This window comes from Mandrillus leucophaeus, unplaced genomic scaffold (assembly GCF_000951045.1).
Source record: "Mandrillus leucophaeus isolate KB7577 unplaced genomic scaffold, Mleu.le_1.0 Scaffold341, whole genome shotgun sequence".
Classification (NCBI taxonomy): Eukaryota; Metazoa; Chordata; class Mammalia; order Primates; family Cercopithecidae; genus Mandrillus; species Mandrillus leucophaeus.
This window is the reverse complement of record NW_012103599.1, coordinates 1,209,616-1,228,724: the sequence shown is the minus strand read 5'-3', so window position 1 is coordinate 1,228,724 and position 19,109 is coordinate 1,209,616. Positions and strand designations below refer to the sequence as shown.

Genomic DNA, 19,109 nt, shown 5'->3' with positions numbered 1-19,109 from the left:
AGATTTTGGCACATAGCATGACCTGCCTTCTAGTTTTTGTCTGATGGCTTCCTTGCAATAGTATTGTTATACTGTTCTCTGTATTTCTCGTAAACTATAAGTTAGATGTAAAGGTTTGATTCAATTCACGTTAAACATTTTTTGGCACAAATACTTAGTAGGTGGTACAATGTTGTTTTTCTTTAGTCTATTGTTTTCTTTCTATTTATTTATTTATTTATTTAGAGACGGAGTCTCGCTCTGCTGCCCAGGCTGGAGTGTAGTGGTGCAATCTCGGCTCACTGGGCTCACTGCAACCTCCAACTCCCTGGTTCAAGCAATTCCCCAGCCTCAGCCTCCCGAGTAGCTGGGATTACAGGTGCCCACCATCACATCTGGCTAATTTTTTTGTATTTTTAGTAGAGACGGGGTTTCACCATGTTGGCCAGACTGGTCACAAACTCCTGACCTCAGGCAATTTGCCTGCCTCGGCCTCCCAAAGTGTTGGGATTACAGGCGTGAGCCACTGCGCCAGGCCTATTTATTTATTTGTTTGTTTATTTATTTTGAGACAGAGTTTCACTCTTGTTGCCCAGGCTGGAGTGCAATGGCACGATCTCGGCTCATTGCAACCTCTGCCTCCCAGGTTCAAGGGATTCTCCTGCCTCAGCCTCCCTAGTAGCTGGGATTATAGGCATGTGCCACCACACCTGGCCAGTTTTGTGTTTTTACAAAGACAGGGTTTCTCCATGTTGGTCAGGCTGGTCTCAAACTCCCTACCTCAGGTGATCCACCCGCCTCGACCTCCTAAAGTGCTGGGATAACAGGCGTGAGCCACTGCGCCCAGGCTATTTATTTATTTTTAAAACGGAGTCTCGCTGTGTCACCCAGGCTGGAGTGCAATCGCGTGATCTAGGCTCACTGCAACCTTCACCTCCCAGGTTCAAGCAATTCTCCTGTCTCAGCCTCCCAAGTAGCTGGGACTGTAGGCACGCAGCACCATGCCCAGCTAATTTTTGTATTTTTAGTAGAGATGGGGTTTCACTTGTTTTCTTTATTGTTAATTCGAACTCACACACAGTGTTAGAACTCTGGTACAACCCATCATTCACCAGTTTTGAACTTAGTTACACTGCTGCAGTGTCAGCTGCTCTCTTCCTTTTCTTTTGGGGATTTTTAGCTAGTCCTTTTTTTCTTTGTCCCTGATATATCCTTTACACTTCATTTCTTCCCTGACTTCTATCTGAGATACGAATAGTGCCAGTTCCAAGAGATCTTATTATTAGACTTAGTACATTGCAGCTATTTGTGTGTGTGTGTGTGTGTGTGTGTGTGTGTGTGTGTGTGTATGACTTTATAGGAGTAGCTCAATTAAACTTTCTCATGAGTTTAGTATGAACTCTTCTTATTCATTTTTACTCAGGCTTTACTTCTGGTCCCATAAAGAATGTCTAGACAGAGGCAGGCCCAGATTGGCCTTATCACCCTTGGTTCATTCTGGAAATCATGGCTAGAATAGTGTGTCTGAAAATAGGATTGGGTTAGAAGAAAGCTTAAATGCAACGTAATTTTCTTTTGGAATGTGGCTCTTTTGCTGGTTATTTCCAGCATCATATAATGAATGGCCTGAGTGGATGCTTTCTTTTGTGAAAACTGTAATGTGTGTTAACATATGTAGCTTGTAGAAATGGAGAGAGTGGATAAAGAGATAAATAGGTCAAATACTGGATCATGTTTTCTTGGGAGGGATAGAAGGTTTTTTCATATTATAATTTAAGGGCATAAGTAACTACGGAATTTTTGACCTATTCTTTCTACTTTGCAGTAAATATTAATGGCTTATTGGAAGGAAAAAAGACTACCTTGTTTTTCTTTCTGAGCTATCACTAGGAGTAAGAAAAAATCTGATTGGAAAAAGTAACCTCTGATAAAGGATTTTAACTGGTATCAGGGCTTATATTTATTCATTACATTTCTTTCTTGCATACTTTGGATGATGATATGCTTAAGAGATAAAGTTTTTTTATTTGGGAAGATTTATGAAATCTTTGCGGAAGGTCTCAGTTGTAAATACATCCCTTGTCTGGGTTGCACATGTTTTATGGCTACTATAGCTCAGTTTGGAAATGGTTCTTGTTGCATTATCACAGCTTATTTTCAAATTAATAGATTTTCTTTTTGGGGGAAATTAATGTCATGTAGGAAGATATTTGTAATATGAGGATTATAGTTTTTATGTCTGTTATTAAACAAAAGATTGCCTCTTGAAGTAACTATGTTTCATTATTTTATATTTCACATTTTAACATCTGAAATCTTCAATTTACTGATGGTGTACTGGTTAATTGGCAAGGTTTTTATTTATTAGCTGTACATGGAGTAACGTCTCTTCTTAACAATTAGTGATTTTTTAAAAAATTTGCGATGGAGTCTTACTCTGTGGCCCAGGCTGGAGTGCGGTGGTGCAGTCTGGGCTCACTGCAAGCTCTGCCTCCCAGGTTCACCCCATTCTCCTGCCTCAGCCTCCTGAGTAGCTGGGACTACAGGCGCCTGCCACCATGCCCGGCTAATTTTTTTTTTTTGTATTTTTAGTAGAGAGGGGAGTGCACCATGTTAGCTAGGATGGTCCCGATCTCATGACCTCGTGATCCGCCCGCCTCGGCCTCCTAAAGTGCTGGGATTACAAAGGCGTGAGCCACCGCGCCTGGCCAGTGATATCTTGAATTTGATGAAATACAGCAGTTTACTATTCAGTTTACTCATGATTTAGCCCCAGAAACACTGAGCTAGTGCTGAGATTGGTAGAGTGAGGTGAGTAGCAGTGAGGTAGGTAGAATGTTTTTTTTTTTTTTTTTTTTTTGCGACGGAGTCTCGCTGTGTCGCCAGGCTGGAGTGCAGTGGCGCAGTCTGGGCTCGACGCGATCTGGGCTTGACGTGATCTCAGCTCACCGCAACCTCCGCCTCCCGGATTCAAGCGATTCTCCTGCCTCAGCCTCCGGAGTAGCTGGGACTACAGCCAGCGCACCATCAAGCCTGGCTAATTTTTCTATTTTTAGTAGAGACTAAAATTTCTACTATTTTTAGTAGAATTTCACCATGTTGGTCATAATGGTCCCGATCTCTTGACCTCGTAATCCGCCGGCCTCAGCCTCCTAACGTGCTGGGATTACAGGTGTGAGCCACCGCGCCCGGCCAGTAGAATATGTATTTTGTGTCTTTTTTTTTTTTTCTTTTCCGAGATGGAGTCTGTGTGCTCCCCCAGGCTGGAGTGCAGTGGCGCGGTCTCGGCTCACTGCAAGCTCCGCCTCCCGGATTCGCGCCATTCTCTTTCCTCAGCCTCCGGAGTAGCTGGGACTAAAGGCGCCCGCCACTACGCCCGGCTAATTTTTTTGTATTTTTAGTAGAGACGGGGTTTCACTGTGTTAGCCGGGATGGTCTGGATCTCCTGACCTCATGATCCGCCCTAAAGTGCTGCGATTACAGGCATGAGCCACCGCGCCTGGCCTGTTTTGTGTCTTTTTAAAGGCTTTTACATATCTCAGCTTCGATGAGAGGATCAGGATGTGTAAGGACTTCAAGCTAAACATAATAATGAATACTCACATTATATAGGCTTCATTAAAATCCCTAATGAGGCTAGGCACGGTGGCTCATGCCTGTAATCCTAGCACTTTGGGAGGCTGAGGCAGGAGAATAGCTTGAACCTGGAAGGCCGAGGTTTTGGCGAGCCAAGATCGCGCCACTGCACTCCAGCATGGGCAATAGTGAGACTCTGTCTCAAATAAATAAGTAAAAGCCCTAATGGAGTCCTAAACTGCAGCGAATGTTCCTGTCTTTTCACATAAAGGATTACATAATTCGCCCTTTGCCCTCTCCTGAATCTATTCTCCCTCTCCAAGATTTCATTCTGTCTCCAGATTTCAGCTCTAACCTCTAATTGTTTTCTTGGTGCTTTGGTGCTGTTGTCTTCCTCCCTTGTCATTGACTTGTTTTTTTTTTAAACTAGTAGACTTTTTTTTGGGAGGGAGCAGTTTTCGGTTTACAGAAAAATGGATGGAAAGTATGGAAAGTTCTTATACATCCTCCCTTATCTCCCAAATTTCTTCAGTTAGCATCTTGCATTGGTGTGGTACATTTGTTATAACTGATGAGCCAATATTGATGCACATTGTTACTAACTAAAATCCATAGATTAAGTAGGGTTCACTGTGTTGTACATTCAATGAATTTTGACAAATATATAATGACTTATATCCACCATTACCATATCATACAGAATAGTTTCATTGTCCGAAACATCCTATGTGTGAGTTTTTTGCTCATGCTGCTAATAAAGATACATCCAAGACTAGGTAATTCATAAAGGAAAGAGGTTTAATGAACTCATAGTTCCACATGGCTGGGGGGGCCTCACAATCATAGCAGAAGAGGAAGGAGGAGCAGAGGGACATCTTACATGGTGGCTGGCAAGAGAGAATGAGAAACCCCTTATAAAACCATCAGATCTGGTGAGACTTCTTCACTACCAGGAGACAGTATGGGGGAAACTGCCTCCATCTTTCAGTTTTCTCTCACAGGGTCCCTCCCACAACACATGGGAATTATGGGAGCTACAATTCAAGATAAGATTTGGGTTGGGATCACAATTAAACCGTATCACCCTATTTCTACTTATGCATTCCTCCTTTCTTGTCCCCACTCCAGCCCCTGACAACCAGTGGTCTTTTTACTGTCTTCCATAGGTTGCCTTTTTCAGAATAAAATATAGTTGGAGTCATACAGATTGGCTTCTTTCACTTAGCAATATTCTTTTAAGGTTCCTCTGTGTCTTTCATGGCTTGATAACTCGTTTCTTTTTATCACGGAATAATATTTCATTGTATAGATGTAACACAGTTTGTTTATCCAGTCACCCATTGAAGGATAGCTTGATGCTTCCAAGGTTTGGCAATTATGAATAGGAAGTTAGCCTTTTAAAACACAAATATTATATAAAGTGCCTCAAGTCACCTACTTAAAAAAGGTTGCACTAACTCAGTATCTTAAGCCCTAAAGAATGATAACTCTTATTTTTGTGTAAATATTTCTAATTGTGTAGTTGGCTCATAACAATGCTCAGTAAATGTGTGTGAAATGATTGAATATGAAAGAAGGAAGGAGGAATTGAAGATAAAAAATAGAGAAAAGATTATATCCTAAATCTGAATACTTTTAGGAAAATGAGATTATCTTGAAACTCAGCTGGAAACTCTAATGGGAACCAAGATGGTCAGGGCTCTGAATTAAATCATTAACTTGAAAACACTCCAGAGTTTTTTATTCCTAATTCTTGTACTTTAAAGTATATACATTTTAATATAATATACATTTTAATGTACATCTTATATACTTTAAAGCATATACATTTTAATATACACATCTTTTTATAGCTCCCAACTATAGAGCTGCCTCTATAGTTCCAGCTCTATTGTAGGCCAAAGTGTGTTCCCTATAATGCCCATATAAAAAAGCCTCATATAGGTTGTCTGTCACTCTAGTACCCTACAACATAAAATGTTCTAATGTAATTATAAGCTAGAAAAGTATTATTTCCTAAATTATTTTATGAATTTATAGCCTTATTGTTATGCTGACATTTTGTTTTTCTTTAAATGAATCTTTAATGTATTTAGCTTCCCTCCATTTTAAACTAGTTTAGCTTTTTTTTTTTTTTTTAATAATGTCTATGTTTTTGCTTTCTTCATTATAGAACGGTGGCAGCTGAAGTTAGGAAGCAGATCTCCGGACAATATAGTGGTTCTCCCCAACTGCTCAAAAACCTTAATATTGTTGGCAATATATCCCATCACACCACAGTAAGTAACGTATTCAAAATATAGTATGTCATTGGTGTATGATTGACTAGGCCATGAAAAAATAGTGGAAAGATAAGAACTAATTGGGTTCCATCATTAATCTCATAACCTTACTTGTTGTTACCTCATTTTGTTGAAATCTGTGTTGGGAGAGGATGTTATGGGGTGTCATAGAATTGCTAGTTTCCTAGTCAACTCTGAAACTTTATATTCAGGATTTAATCAATCCTGGAATTTTACATTTATAACTTTTTTTTTTCCCTTCTATTTTTGAGACCGAGTCTCGCTTTTGTCGCCCAGGCTGGAGTACAATGGCGCGTTCTCGGCTCATTGCAACCTCCACCTCCTGGGTTCCAGTGATTCTCCTGCCTTAGCTTCCCGTGTAGCTGGGACTACAGGCATGTGCCACCATGCCCAGCTAATTTTTGTGTTTTTAGTAGAGATGGGGTTTTACCATATTGGCCAGGCTGGCTCGAACTCCTGACCTTGTGATCCGCCCTCCTCGGCCTCCCAAATTGCTGAGATTACAGGTGGGAGCCACCGCATCCAGCCTTAGAACTTTTAAAGACAGAAGGTGATTCATTATGTGAAAATTTAGGAATCTATTCTAGAAACAAGCACCAAAGTAAATAATTATATGGGTTTGTAGAATTATCTGTTGCCTTTAAGATAAATGAATTTATATTTATTGAATTATTACTGTAAGCCCAGTACTGTGTCAGAGACATAAATGTTCTCTTATTAAAGAAGCTGGCATGAGGAAATTCAGTTTTGATAAAAACTAATAGTATTTATTATGTTAGAAATATGAATTAAAAACATACCTGTATTTGTCTTAAAATTAGAGGTCATTTTTACAAAATGCTCTGGAAAACTAAAAAAGCAAATAAGCATGATAGGGTGGAGTTATAGATTAGCATTTTCCATTTAGCTGTGAAAGGGTACCTGTTATTGAACAAACTGGGAAATAACAGTTTGATCGACTTGTAATGATATATTTATAACGTTGTACTAAAATTTGAAAACATTAAGTTTACTTTTAATTACAGTAACATGCTAATTGGAGAAATTTTAGAATATATGGATTTCTTGCTGATTTCAATGTACATGGAGATAATCCTTCCAAAATGCTCTTGGTGTCTTGAATGCCCCTCTTCCAGTGATACTATTTTGCATCCTGAATTACACCTTAACTACTCAAAATTTCTATAATCAGACCTTAGATTTTTGTCATTATGAATAACTATAACCCATGTGTAATCTTAGTTTTATGCTTCCCATCTCTGATCACCACCTCTTATCTTTATGGTCTTCTTGTTATTGTACCCTGACTCCAATTGTCCTTCCACATCACCAGGACCTAGAATCCATGAACTCATTGAATTAGACATATGTAGCGACTTCCCAGGTTTTGTTGTTGTTTTCACTGAGTACTTATTTGTGACATTTTAAATTCAGAGCTGTATACTGCCCTAGAAATAATATCTGGGCAAAAAGCGCTGAATGAGAAAAAAAAATTGAATTTTAAAAAAATTTTATGTATGTGTAATATATACTCACATGCTATACTTATATACATAATAGATATAGTGGTAAAATATACGTAACATAAAATTTACCATTCTAACCAGTTTTATTTATACAATTCACTGGCATTAAGTACATTTACTGTGTTGTACAACCATCACCACTGTTTATCTCCAGAACTTTTTCATTATCCCAAACTGAAACCCTGTACCCATTAAACAACAACTTCCCATTTCCCCCCCTTCTCAACTCCTGATAATATCTTATCTTTCCTGCCTTTATGAATTTGCCTCTTCTGTGTACCTGATGTAAGTGGAATCATACAATATTTGCCCTTTCGTGTCTAGCTTATTTTACTTACTTAGCAGAATGTTTTAAAGGTTTATTCAGGTTGTAGCCTGTATCTTTTTTTTTTTTTTTTTTTTTCCAGACAGATTCTTGCTTTATCATCCAGGCTGAGTACAGTAGTACCATCATAGCTCACTGCAGCCTTGACCTTCCAGGCTCAAGTGATCCTCCCCTATCAGCCTTCTAAGTAGTTGGGACTACAGGCGCATGCCATCATGCCTCGCTAATTTTTGTATTTTGTGTAGAGACGGGGTCTCACTATGTTGCCTAGGCTGGTCTTGAACTCCTGGGCTCAAGTGATCCTCCTTTTTGGCCTCCCAAAATGTTGGGATTATAGACGTGAGCCACTATCCCTGGCTGATTTAATTCCTTTTTAAGGCTTAATAGTATTCCATTGTATGTATATGTCACATTGTATTTATTCATTAATTTTGATGGACATTGGGGTCGTTTCCAAACTTTTGGCTATTGTGAATAACTGCTATGAACATGAGAGTACAATTATCTTTTTGAGTCACTATTTTCAGTTCTTTTGGGTGTATACCTAGAACTGGAATTGCTAGATGATAGAGTAATTCTGTGTTTATTGTATGCTTTTTGAGGAACCACCAATCTGTTTTTCTTAGCAACTGTATCATTTTACATTTCCACCATCAATGCACAAGGGTTCAAATTTCTCCATATTGTTGTCCACACTTGTTATTAACCATTTAAAAAATAATAGCCATTCTAATGGGTACGAAGTGGTATCTCACTTATATTTTTGGTTTACATTTCCCTATCTGCAAATTTTATGTTGTATTTTCATTTCGTTCAGTGTATTTTTTTCATTTCATTTTTCAGACTTTTGTAACTTATGGATTATTTAGAAGTATGTTTAATTTCTAAGTGTTTGGAGATTTTCCTGTTATCTTTCTGTTGCCACTTTCTAGTTTGATTCTGTTATAGTCAGAGAACACATTCTGTCTGATTTCAGTTCTTTTAAATTTGTTGAAGTTTGTTTTATGGGTCAGAATATGGTCTGTCTTGGTGTATACTTTTGGGACCTTTGTAATGAATGTATATTCTGTTGTCATCGGGTGGAGTGTTCTATAAATGTCAGTTAGATCTATTGGTTGAGGGTGCTTTTGAATTATACTATATCCTTGTTGATTTTCTAGAATCTGCAGAAAAGCGATCTCTTGATTTCTGCAAGTATAATTGTGATATGTCTTACTTATTCTTTCAGTTCAATCAGTTTTTGCTACACCTACTTTATAGCTCTGTTATTTAGTACATACACAGAGTATAACTCTGTTATTTAGTACATACACATTTAAGATTGTTATGTCCTCTTGGATCATTCCTTTTATAATCAAGGTAATGTCACTCTCTATTTGGTACTGTTGTTTGCTCTGAAGTCTGCACTTTCCCTTATTAACTTAGCCACTTCTGCTATCTTTTGAGTAATGGTCACCTGGTATATCTTTTTCCATACTTCTATTTTCAACCTACCTATGTTGTGTTATTTGAAGTGAGTTATTTGTAGATACCACATTGTTAGGTCATATTTTTAAGTCCATTCTGCTAGTCTCTTACTTTTACATTTATGTTTATAATATAATGTATAAATTTATAATTGAATGTTGTTACTCTGTTAGGGTTTAAATCTACCATTTTATTTTTTGTTTATTCTGTTTTTCATCTCTCTGTTTTCTTTTTTCTACTTCTCCAGGGTTACCTAAATGTTTTTTAGGATTCCATTTTGATTTATAGTGTTGTTGAGAGTATCTCTTTATATAGCTTTTTAGTGGCTGTACAAGGTATTGTGTTATATACGTGACTTATCACAGTATTGGTGTTCATATATTACCAGTTTGAGTAAAGTATAGAAACGTTACCTATTTTTACATCCCTTTACCGTCTCCTATACATAATTGTCTTAAACATTTTCTCTATATACACTTAGAATCATATTGGACAATTTAGAAAAGTCAAGAGAAAAAGGAAAGTCTATTGTATTTACCTATATTTTTTGCTCGTGCTGTATTTGTTTTTCCTTCCTAATATTTCCAGATACCTTTTACTATTTCCTTTTGGTTTAAGGAATTTCTTTTAGCCATTCTTTTAGAATAGATCTGCTGGTGACAGAGTCTCTTAGTTTTTCTTTAACAGAGTATGTCTTGATTTCCCCTTCATTCTTTTTTTTTTTCTTTTGAGACAGTGGTGTCACTCTGTCACCCAGTGTGGGTGATGTAATCTCAGCTTACTGCAACCTCTGCCTCCCAGGCGTAATTCTCCCACTTCAGCCGTCGGAGTAGCTGGGACCACAGGTGCATGCCACCATGCCTGGCTAATATTTTGTATATTTTTGGTATAGTTGAGGTTTTGCCATGTTTCCTAGGCTGGCCTTGAACTCCTGAGCATAGGCGATCCACCTGCCTTGGCCTCCCAAAGTGCTGGGATTATAGCCATGAGCTACTGTGCCCGGCCTTCCCCTTCATTCTTCAAAGATATTTGCAGGATCTAAAATTCCAGGTAGTCAGTTATTTTCTTACAGCACTTGAAAAATGTTGTGCCACTTTTTGACTGTCATGATTTTTTATGAGAAATTTGTAAGTTGAATTCTTTTCCTCCTAGAGGTAAGGTGTCATTTTCTCCTCACTGCTTTAAGGATTTTGTTTTATTTTATTTTATTTTGGAGACTGAGTCTCGCTGTGTCCCCCAGGCTAGAGTGCAGTGGTGCAATCTTGGCTCACTGCAACGTCTGCCTCCTGGAGGCAGATTCAAGCGATTCTCATGCCGCAGCCTACCGAGTAGCTGGGATTACAGGCCGAGTAGCTGGGATTACAGGCGCCCGCTACCATGCCTGGCTAATTTTTATATTTTTAGTAGAGATGGGGTTTCACCCTGTTTGCCAGGCTGGTCTTGAACTCCTGACCTCAGGTGATCCGCCCGCCTCTGCCTCCCAAAGTCCTTGGATTACAGGTGTTAGCCACTGCACCTGGCCTTTCTTTTTCTTTTTTTAAATCTGCATTTGGTTGCTGTGTCATGGTACATATTTCTCTGGGTTTATCCTGTTTAAAGTTTGCTTAGCTTCTTGTTTCTGTAGGCTTATGTCTTTTTATGAAATTTAGAAGTTTTTAGCCATTGTTTTTTCAGATATGTTTCAGCCCCGTCTTCTTTTTCCTCACTTTCTAGGACTCTGGTGGTGCCAGTATTGGATATTCTAGTGTAGTTTGTCCCTGAAGATGCTTTCTATTTTTGTTTTTGTTTTGTTTTGATTTTTCAGTCTGTTTTTCTTTTAATGCTGTTCAGATTGGATAATTTCGATTTTTCTTTCTTCAAGGTAACCGATTTTTACTTCCTCTATCCCCTCTTTTCTACTATTGAATTTATCTATTAAATTTTAAATTTTGGTCAGTGTGTTTTTCAGTTACAAAATTTCCATTTAGTTCTTTGTATCTTCTGCTTCTTTGCCGAGAGTTTGTTTCTTTACAGAGAGTTTCTGGTTTTTCATTTATTTTAAGAGGGTTTACAATTGCTGTTGAATTATTTTTCTGATGTTTGCCTTAAAATCTTTGTCATATAATGCCAAGATCACTTATCTTGGTATTGACATCTACAGGTTGTCTTTTTAATTAGAGTTAAGATTTTCCTTGTTCTTAGTATGATGAGAGATTTTTGATTGGAACTTGTACCTTTTGGGTCTTATGTTGTGAATTTCTAGGTCTTATTTCAACATATTTTAGCTGGCTTTCTTTGATATTGCTCTAGTTATAGGTGGATGCTATCTTGTTTTGGACAGACAGAGTAGAAGTTCAGATTTCTTACTTGTCTTCTTTTGGTATACAAGGAGGGGAAGGATTCCTTGTTACTTATTGTCGAGCAGGAGGGAGAGTCCCCACTTCTGCTGGACCACAGCTCACACTACTTAGCTGGGAAGGGTAGTAGTGCTCCTTACTGTTCCTCACATGGCCTCTACTGACATCCAAGGGTGTGTGGCCTTGTTACACTGGGCATTGGTGAAAGTACTTACTCTCCACTGGACCTTCTCTGACAGTGCCCAAGTGATAAAGGAAAGAGGAGCCATGTTGCTGCTTCATAGGAGTTGATGTCCAGATTTCCTTAGTGGCCTCTGCTGACACGATGAGAGTCAGAGATTAATTATTGCTCGGTAGATATAAAAATCCCAACACCCTACTTGTACTTCTCTGATACTACCCTGGTGGGGAGAGTTGGGATGCCTTGTTACAGCTTGGTGAGGGTAGAAATATAGTTCCCCACTTGGCCTTTGAGCAGTTAAAGTCTAAATGTTTTTTGTTTTGTTAGGTTGCTTCTTTCTTGATCTTTTGGCTGGGGAAAACAGGCTCACCGCAACCCAGTCCCACTACCTCTAGTGCTTCTTGTTGTTTTCTGGGTTGTGGGCTTTTCTAGTTCTAAGTCTGGAATGTATAAGGCAAAAAGAAATGTTGAAGTAACTCACTGTTGTGCCATTCCCTGGGTTCTGATGTCCCTGCCGGCCAGCCGTTTTCTCTATACCTTTCAGAGTCTTCTTAGGTTTGTTTTCTATGTAGTATCTAGGCTGTTGTACTTAGTGGAAAGAATAGAGAAAAGTACTTCTACTTCATCTTTCCAGAAGGGAAAGTTTCCTTTAGTGACTTTTGATGTTTGAGCAGTTTTTTGTGTGCTTTATTTTTTCCCATTTATTTGAGGGTGTGACTTAAAAAAAAATTATTGAGATGTAGGACTTGTTCATATATTCTAAGTACTAGTCCTTTATCAAATATGTTTTGTAAGTTCTTTCTTTTAGTGTGGCTTGTTAATCATTTTCTTAACAGTGTCTTTTAATGAATCCAATTTTTCTTTTATGATTCTTTTTTCATGTCTAAGAAAACTTGGCCTATTCCCAAATTGTAAGGACATCCTGCTATGTTTTCTTGAAGTAGCTTTATAGTTTTAAACATGTATGTTTGTGTCTGTGATCCATCTCAGTTTAATTTTTATATATGTTGTGATACAGAGATTGGGGTTCATTTTTTAAATGTGGGTACCCAGTTCTAATAACAATGGTTCAAGAAGATTTCTCTTTTCCTGTTGGATTGCTTTCTTTTTCTTTGTTAAGAACATCATAGTATAATTTGTACTTAATAGGATAGGTGAGGTAGAATGCTTAAAATCGTAGAAAAAATTTTAGAGGTCGAAAACCCAGTTTCAAATTTCTGCTCTACCATTTTGTGGCTATTTTATTTTCAGTTGGTTGTTAACTTTTTTGAGCACAAATGCCCTTATTTGTAGAACTGAAATAGTAATTATATCTAGCTTACAGGGTTTGGGGGAGGTTTAAATGAGATAGCATATACTGATAATGATAAATAACTGCTATCTTTTGAGTGTTTAAGATGTGTTATTTATTATTTTACTCAATATCTTTAAAATGTTAAGTCTAGGCTGGGCGCCGTGGCTCACGCCTATAATCCCAGTGCTTTGGGAGGCCGAGGGAGGCAGATTGCTTGAGCTCAGGAGTTCCAAGATTAGCCTGGGCAACATGGCGAGACCCTGTCTCTACAAAAACATAAAAATTAGCCAGGCATGGTGGCTCACGCCTATAATCCCAGCTACTTGGGAGGCTGAGGTGGGAGAATCCCTTGAGCCCAGGAAGCAAAGGTTGCATGCAGTGAGCTGAAATTGCACCATTGCACTCCAGCCTGAATGACAGAGGAAGAGCCCATCTCAAAAAAAAAAAAAGTTCAGTCCAAAGAAGCATAGATTAAAGCACCGTCTGTTTAATAATGTACACCTGCGCAGAGGCAGGTTTCAGTGTTTTTATTCCAGATGAATATCCTGAGAAATAACATGTTCTTATTTTCATTGGTCTACAACTGCATATGTGTTATATATCCTTTATAGGTTTGTCTGAATATTTTTTTCTTTTTCAAACTAGATAAGAAGTATGATATTTTATTAAAAAGTATCTTGTTAAAAACTTGGCTGAAGAATGCTACCAGTCTTTTATTATTATTACTGGGTAGTTTTTATAGGGCCTGTGTATTCCTTTCCTATGGCTACTGTAACAAAGTGCTACAAACTGGGTGGCTTAAAATGAACGAAATTTATTCTCTCACAGTGCTAGAAGCCAAAAGTCTGAAATCAGTATCACTGGACTAGAATAAGGTTTTAGCAGGGCTGTGCTTTCTTCAGATGTTCTAGTGGAGTATCAGTTCCTTGTCTCTTCCAAATTCTGATGGCTTTGGCATTCTTTGACTTGTGATCATATCATCTCTATCTTTAAGGCCAGAATATTCAAATCTCTTTCTTTTTCATCTTTATACAACTTTTTTTCTCTCTGTGTATAGCCTAAATCTCCCTCTGTCTTCTCATGAGGATATATGTGATTGCATTTAGAAAGCACCTGGAAAATCCAGCATAATACCCTCGTTTTAAGAACCTTAATTACATCTGCAAAGACTTTTATTTTTTTCCATGTAAGGTAACATGTACAGGGCCCATGTGTTAGGATGTGGAGAATTTTTGGAGGGAAATTTTTTAGCCTACCCCAGTCTGATTATATGTTTTTACTAGGATACTAAACAAAAACAAGAAATAAAGTCAGAGCACTGTTTAGAAATGGAGCAACTTACTTTTTTTAATATCCAAAGATATAAAAAAGCAAAAATAATCCTTCCAGTGCGTACTTTGTAAACTATAAAGTAGAATAAAACTGTTAATTCTTACTAGTGTTTTTATGTGAGAGTTCTGGGCAAAGTGTCAGCAAGGACGTTAAAGAGAGTATGACCCAAAACATCGAGGAGTGCAAGAAGGGTAACACTTTGTGTTTTCTTTAGTGCGTCTGGTTGAATATCTGTTAAAATTTTAGAAAGAACTAGATTAAAAGCTTTTATTTTAAAAAATAATAAGTTATTTGCCTTAAGTTTTAAAATTACTTCATCTCTTATTTTCTACCCATCTCTTATCCCACCTTTTTACAAAGGTGCCCCTTACTGAAGCAGTAGATCCAGTGGATTTGGAAGATTACCTCATTACTCATCCTTTGGCTGTGGATTCTGGGCCTTTACGGGATTTGATTGAATTTCCTCCAGATGATATTGAAGTTGTTTATAGTCCTCGGGACTGCAGAACTCTTGTTTCAGCTGTACCTGAAGAAAGGTAAGGAGACATTGACCTGTTTTTGGCTTTAGAGTAACTATAGAAAGGCTACCTTCCATTATTTTATTTAGAGCCTATTTTCTTGTAGCATCATCATTTCCTGTTATGCGAACAGCAATTATAGCAACCAAATAAATGAACATCAGTGCTGTCCTGTCTGAATTACAAATGTATTTTCCTTTTTAAAATAGTGAAATGGATCCACATGTTAGAGACTGTATAAGAAGTTATACAGAAGACTGGGCAATTGTCATCAGAAAGTAAGTTATATGTTTATTACAACATTTACGAATACTGAGTAAGATTTCTAAACGGATTAAGGCAGATTCATAATGATTAAGAGACCTGAAAATTTATTTAAACGAAATAGCTGAAGAAACAAAAGAAGAACCTTTGTGTATAGATATTTACTCCTTAGGAGTTCTGCAATTACTTTTACTTGCTTTCTTTGTAAAATATAATTCATGGAAAAATAGTATTTCTGTATTATTATAAATCATATAAGAGCTAATAATATATGATAATTTTGTAGTCTAATTCTTTTAGGAAATGTTGGGTAGGTATTGGTGAATAATTTATATTTCTCAAAAAGAATCCAGTTTAGTGAAACTTAAATGGCTAAGTTAACATTAACAGGCAGTTTTATAGACCAAGCTATTTGAAAGGTCTCTGCTGTTTCTAATATTTATAGGTCTTTGACCTCTATATCCAATCAGGTAAATATTTGTAAAAAATAATGTTTTGTTCTAGCCAAAATTTATTTTCCTGATAAACTGTGCAATAACAAGTCAGATTAAGAAGTATATTAAAACTGATTTACACAATAATCATTTGCTAATTTGCATAATGGAGAAGGGTCTTCATGCTGAATCTTCTTAACCTTATTTTATTTGTCTGAAGGAGATGTGATTGAGGTAGTGGAGAATTCTGATACGGCATTATAGTTTTCTCAAATGAAATAATCTGTGCAAAACAGCACTAGCAAAAGTGATATATCCATTGCTTATTGTTTTGCCCTCATGGCTGTCTTATTTCACTAGACTTTACATTGTGCTAAATATCACTCTGGAGGATAATGCTGACATGCTTTTTAGTTTCAGTGTGACCTAATAAAAGCACAGTCTGCTGCCCTTTATATAGAAGAGCTGTTTTTATGAACTTACAATTTTGATAAGTATTCCGATAGCCAGCTTTTAGACATTACTGAAGAATACTGTTCCTCTGTCAGATAATTCAAAAGTCTTTACCTCTGTGCGTATATGTTAGAAACCTATAATCAGAAATCTTAATAAAAAGGTTAGTTGTAAAATATATTGACCTCAGAATCATGGAAATCTGTTACTTAATTCTAAGCATAGGATTATTAACCTTGGTTTAGGCAAGAGGATAAGAGAATTAACATTTATGGGTTTACTGTGTGCTGTGCATTTTATTGGGCACTTTGCACTCATCTCTTAAGATTTTAACAGATAAGGTATCTCAGGCTCAGAGTAGTTAAGTAACTTCTCTGAGATCCCACAAACCAAAAAATAGGGTAGTCAGGATTAGAACGTAGGGGCATCAGATTCTAAAGCTCTTATTTTTTTCAATTATACTAGATGTTATACATTATATGCGCTGGTAAGTGGAAGACCAAAGGGAGTACTTTTGGTGAACTAGAAGTTATGAGGTATCTCTGAAACAAAGAAGATAGGTATGATTGGAATGTAAGAGAAAACCATAGTACAGAATAATCTAAGGAGAAGATACATGCAAAAGCTTCAGTAGTGCTTTAAGCTCAGAACCAGTGAATGCAGGCAATGGAAAGGGAGACTTGGTAAATATTGGATATGTGGTCACTTTGAAACCTCTTCCACAATGTGTGCTCAGTGACAACAGAGATATCTGCCTTTTTTTTTGGATCAGTAGTTGTGGAGGCTTAGGCTAATAGGATAGTACCCAGGGTGAGCATGTCTTGGAGGAAGAAGGAATGCTCATACCCAGAAGACTAGGTACTGGCAGACTTTGCTTGGTGGCGTGATCTGCCCTTTCCCCACAACCACTGGATATGGGCTGGAATAAGCAGGTACAGTAGTTTAAGACAGATGTAGGGGATACAAATTAAAAAATTAAGATAGAACTTGGAATTGCCAAGAATTTGATGCAAACCAATACACTTGAAAGAGAATTATCCAACTACAAATAAAAGAACTAATAATTTAGGAAATAGTTAATAGAATACAGCTTAAGACCTATAAGTGTAAATAATACTCTTAAATACATGAGAATAATGTACATGAGAAATGTCAGAGGATATTTTAACCACATAAAAATCAATTAGTTATCTTTGGAAATTAAAATTTTGATTAGTGAAAAAATATTACAAACTCAGCAGATGGACATAATGGTGGTGTGGATGTGGCTGAAAAGTGAAGTAGCTATAAGATGAAGCCACAAAATTCTTCCACGATTCAGCACAGAATGATAAAGGGACACAAAAGTACTTCATTTATTTGCTTATTCAGTAAGTGTTTATTGAGAGTCTTACATGTACCAGGCACTATACTAAAGACTGATGATACAGCAGTGAACAAAACCAACTTTCTACCCTCATGGAGTTTATATTCTAGTGGGAAATGAGATTGTCGATAGACAATAAACCAACACAGGTAAATATAGACTAGATAAGATCTAGGTGAGTGAAGTGGAGAAAAAGGTAGGGTGAAGTAGATAGAGAGGGCCAAGAAGAGGAACAAATATTTTTATTTTATTATTTATTTTGGTTTCTATTTAGTTATTTACTTGGGACAAGGTCTCTCTCTGTTGCCTTGGCTAGAGTGCAGCGGGACAGTTGTACCTCATTGTTACCTTGAATTCCTGGCCTCAAGCCATCCTCTTACCTCAGCCTCCCTGAGTGTTGGGATTACAGGTGTGAGCCACCATGCTCGACCTTCTGTTTTATATAATTAATCAGAGGAAGCCTTACTGATAAGGTGATTTTGAGCAGAGACCTGAAGGAAGTGAGCCTTGTGAATATCTGGGGGAAGAATGTTATTAGGCAGAGGGAAGAGCAATACATGCAAAGGCTCCATATTGATCACATGCTAGAAATGTTCAAGGAACAAAGAGTAAAGAGGACAGTGTGGCTGGAACCGTAAATGAGGGTGAGAATGCCAAGAAACAAGTCAGAAAAATGGTGATGTGTGTGGGGTTGAATGGGTAATTATTAGAGCCTTATCATAGCAACTGACTAGAGGACTGGATGATATAGAAGAGAGTATTGATCATGAATCATTCTTTGCTTTCTTGAATTTCATATTGTCAATTTTTTTAGGATAGAATTCAGTGGCATTCTGATTTATCAGAGCAGCTTACGTATGCAGCTTTACAAATTAAGACACTTGAAACATTCCGTTAAATATTAAGATATCTGCTTCTAAGTAATAACTTTCATATTACTATATTGAGTGTCTTTAGTTCTTTCTCTTTTGCGATTATGCTGTGATGTTAATATCATGTAATTGCTATTTTAATAGCTTTAGCAACAAGACTGGATGTGAGTAATTCATATCAAATGTGATTCTTTACTATCTCATGAATTGGGTAATAGCAAGAACTGTACCATCTTCTTGTAAACATTATTGTTTTGCTTCAACTAAAATATTCCTTCAGTTTGCTCTGTGAAGTGTTGAATCATGAACAATAATTGCTCTTTGATCAGCTCATATTTGATGTTCTTGGGTATTAGGTTGTTATTGGATTAAGAAAGAAGCTTGCATTAATTTAAGAGTTGTTTTTAGCTACCTGTGTATATATTTAATGTTAAGTAATATATATGTACACCATGATGGTGTAGATTTTGCTGTTTTTCATGTTACAAGTCTGTAGCTTTAGGTTAAGATCTTTTATAGATAATGAGAGATAGCAAAAAATTTGTTGGCTACTTGAAATTTTAAGATTCAGTGCTTTATATGTATATAACCTTTTAAAATTTATATTATTTTTAAATCAATGTATATTTTCTATTTTCTCATTTTATTCTTTAACCCAAGTTACTAGCTTCCCAAGTTTTCTTTTTACTGACCAATTCTCTGAATTGAAAGTACAGCTTAATTTATATACACATGATTGGCATGGAAAGAAGGAAAATATGATTTGCTTTCGGAAACTCATACTCTACTGCTTAGCTGGGTTAAAGGAGCATTGAATGGAAATTTTCTTTAACCTCAATTGCTAGAATGGATTCGTATTACATAAAGAAATAATGCAGAAAAC

At 37.0% G+C, this 19,109-nt stretch overlaps 1 protein-coding gene across 1 annotated transcript in view; it reads left to right on the top strand.

Moving 5' to 3' along the window:
• The window catches only part of DOCK7 (dedicator of cytokinesis 7), a 235,089-nt gene that overhangs the window by 16,969 nt on the left and 199,011 nt on the right, over window positions 1-19,109 (top strand). The window contains exons 2-4 of the mRNA XM_011988949.1: window positions 5,729-5,834; window positions 14,680-14,855; window positions 15,047-15,115. Coding sequence (XP_011844339.1) covers window positions 5,729-5,834; window positions 14,680-14,855; window positions 15,047-15,115 — 351 coding nt within the window. The remainder of the gene's footprint in view (window positions 1-5,728; window positions 5,835-14,679; window positions 14,856-15,046; window positions 15,116-19,109) is intronic.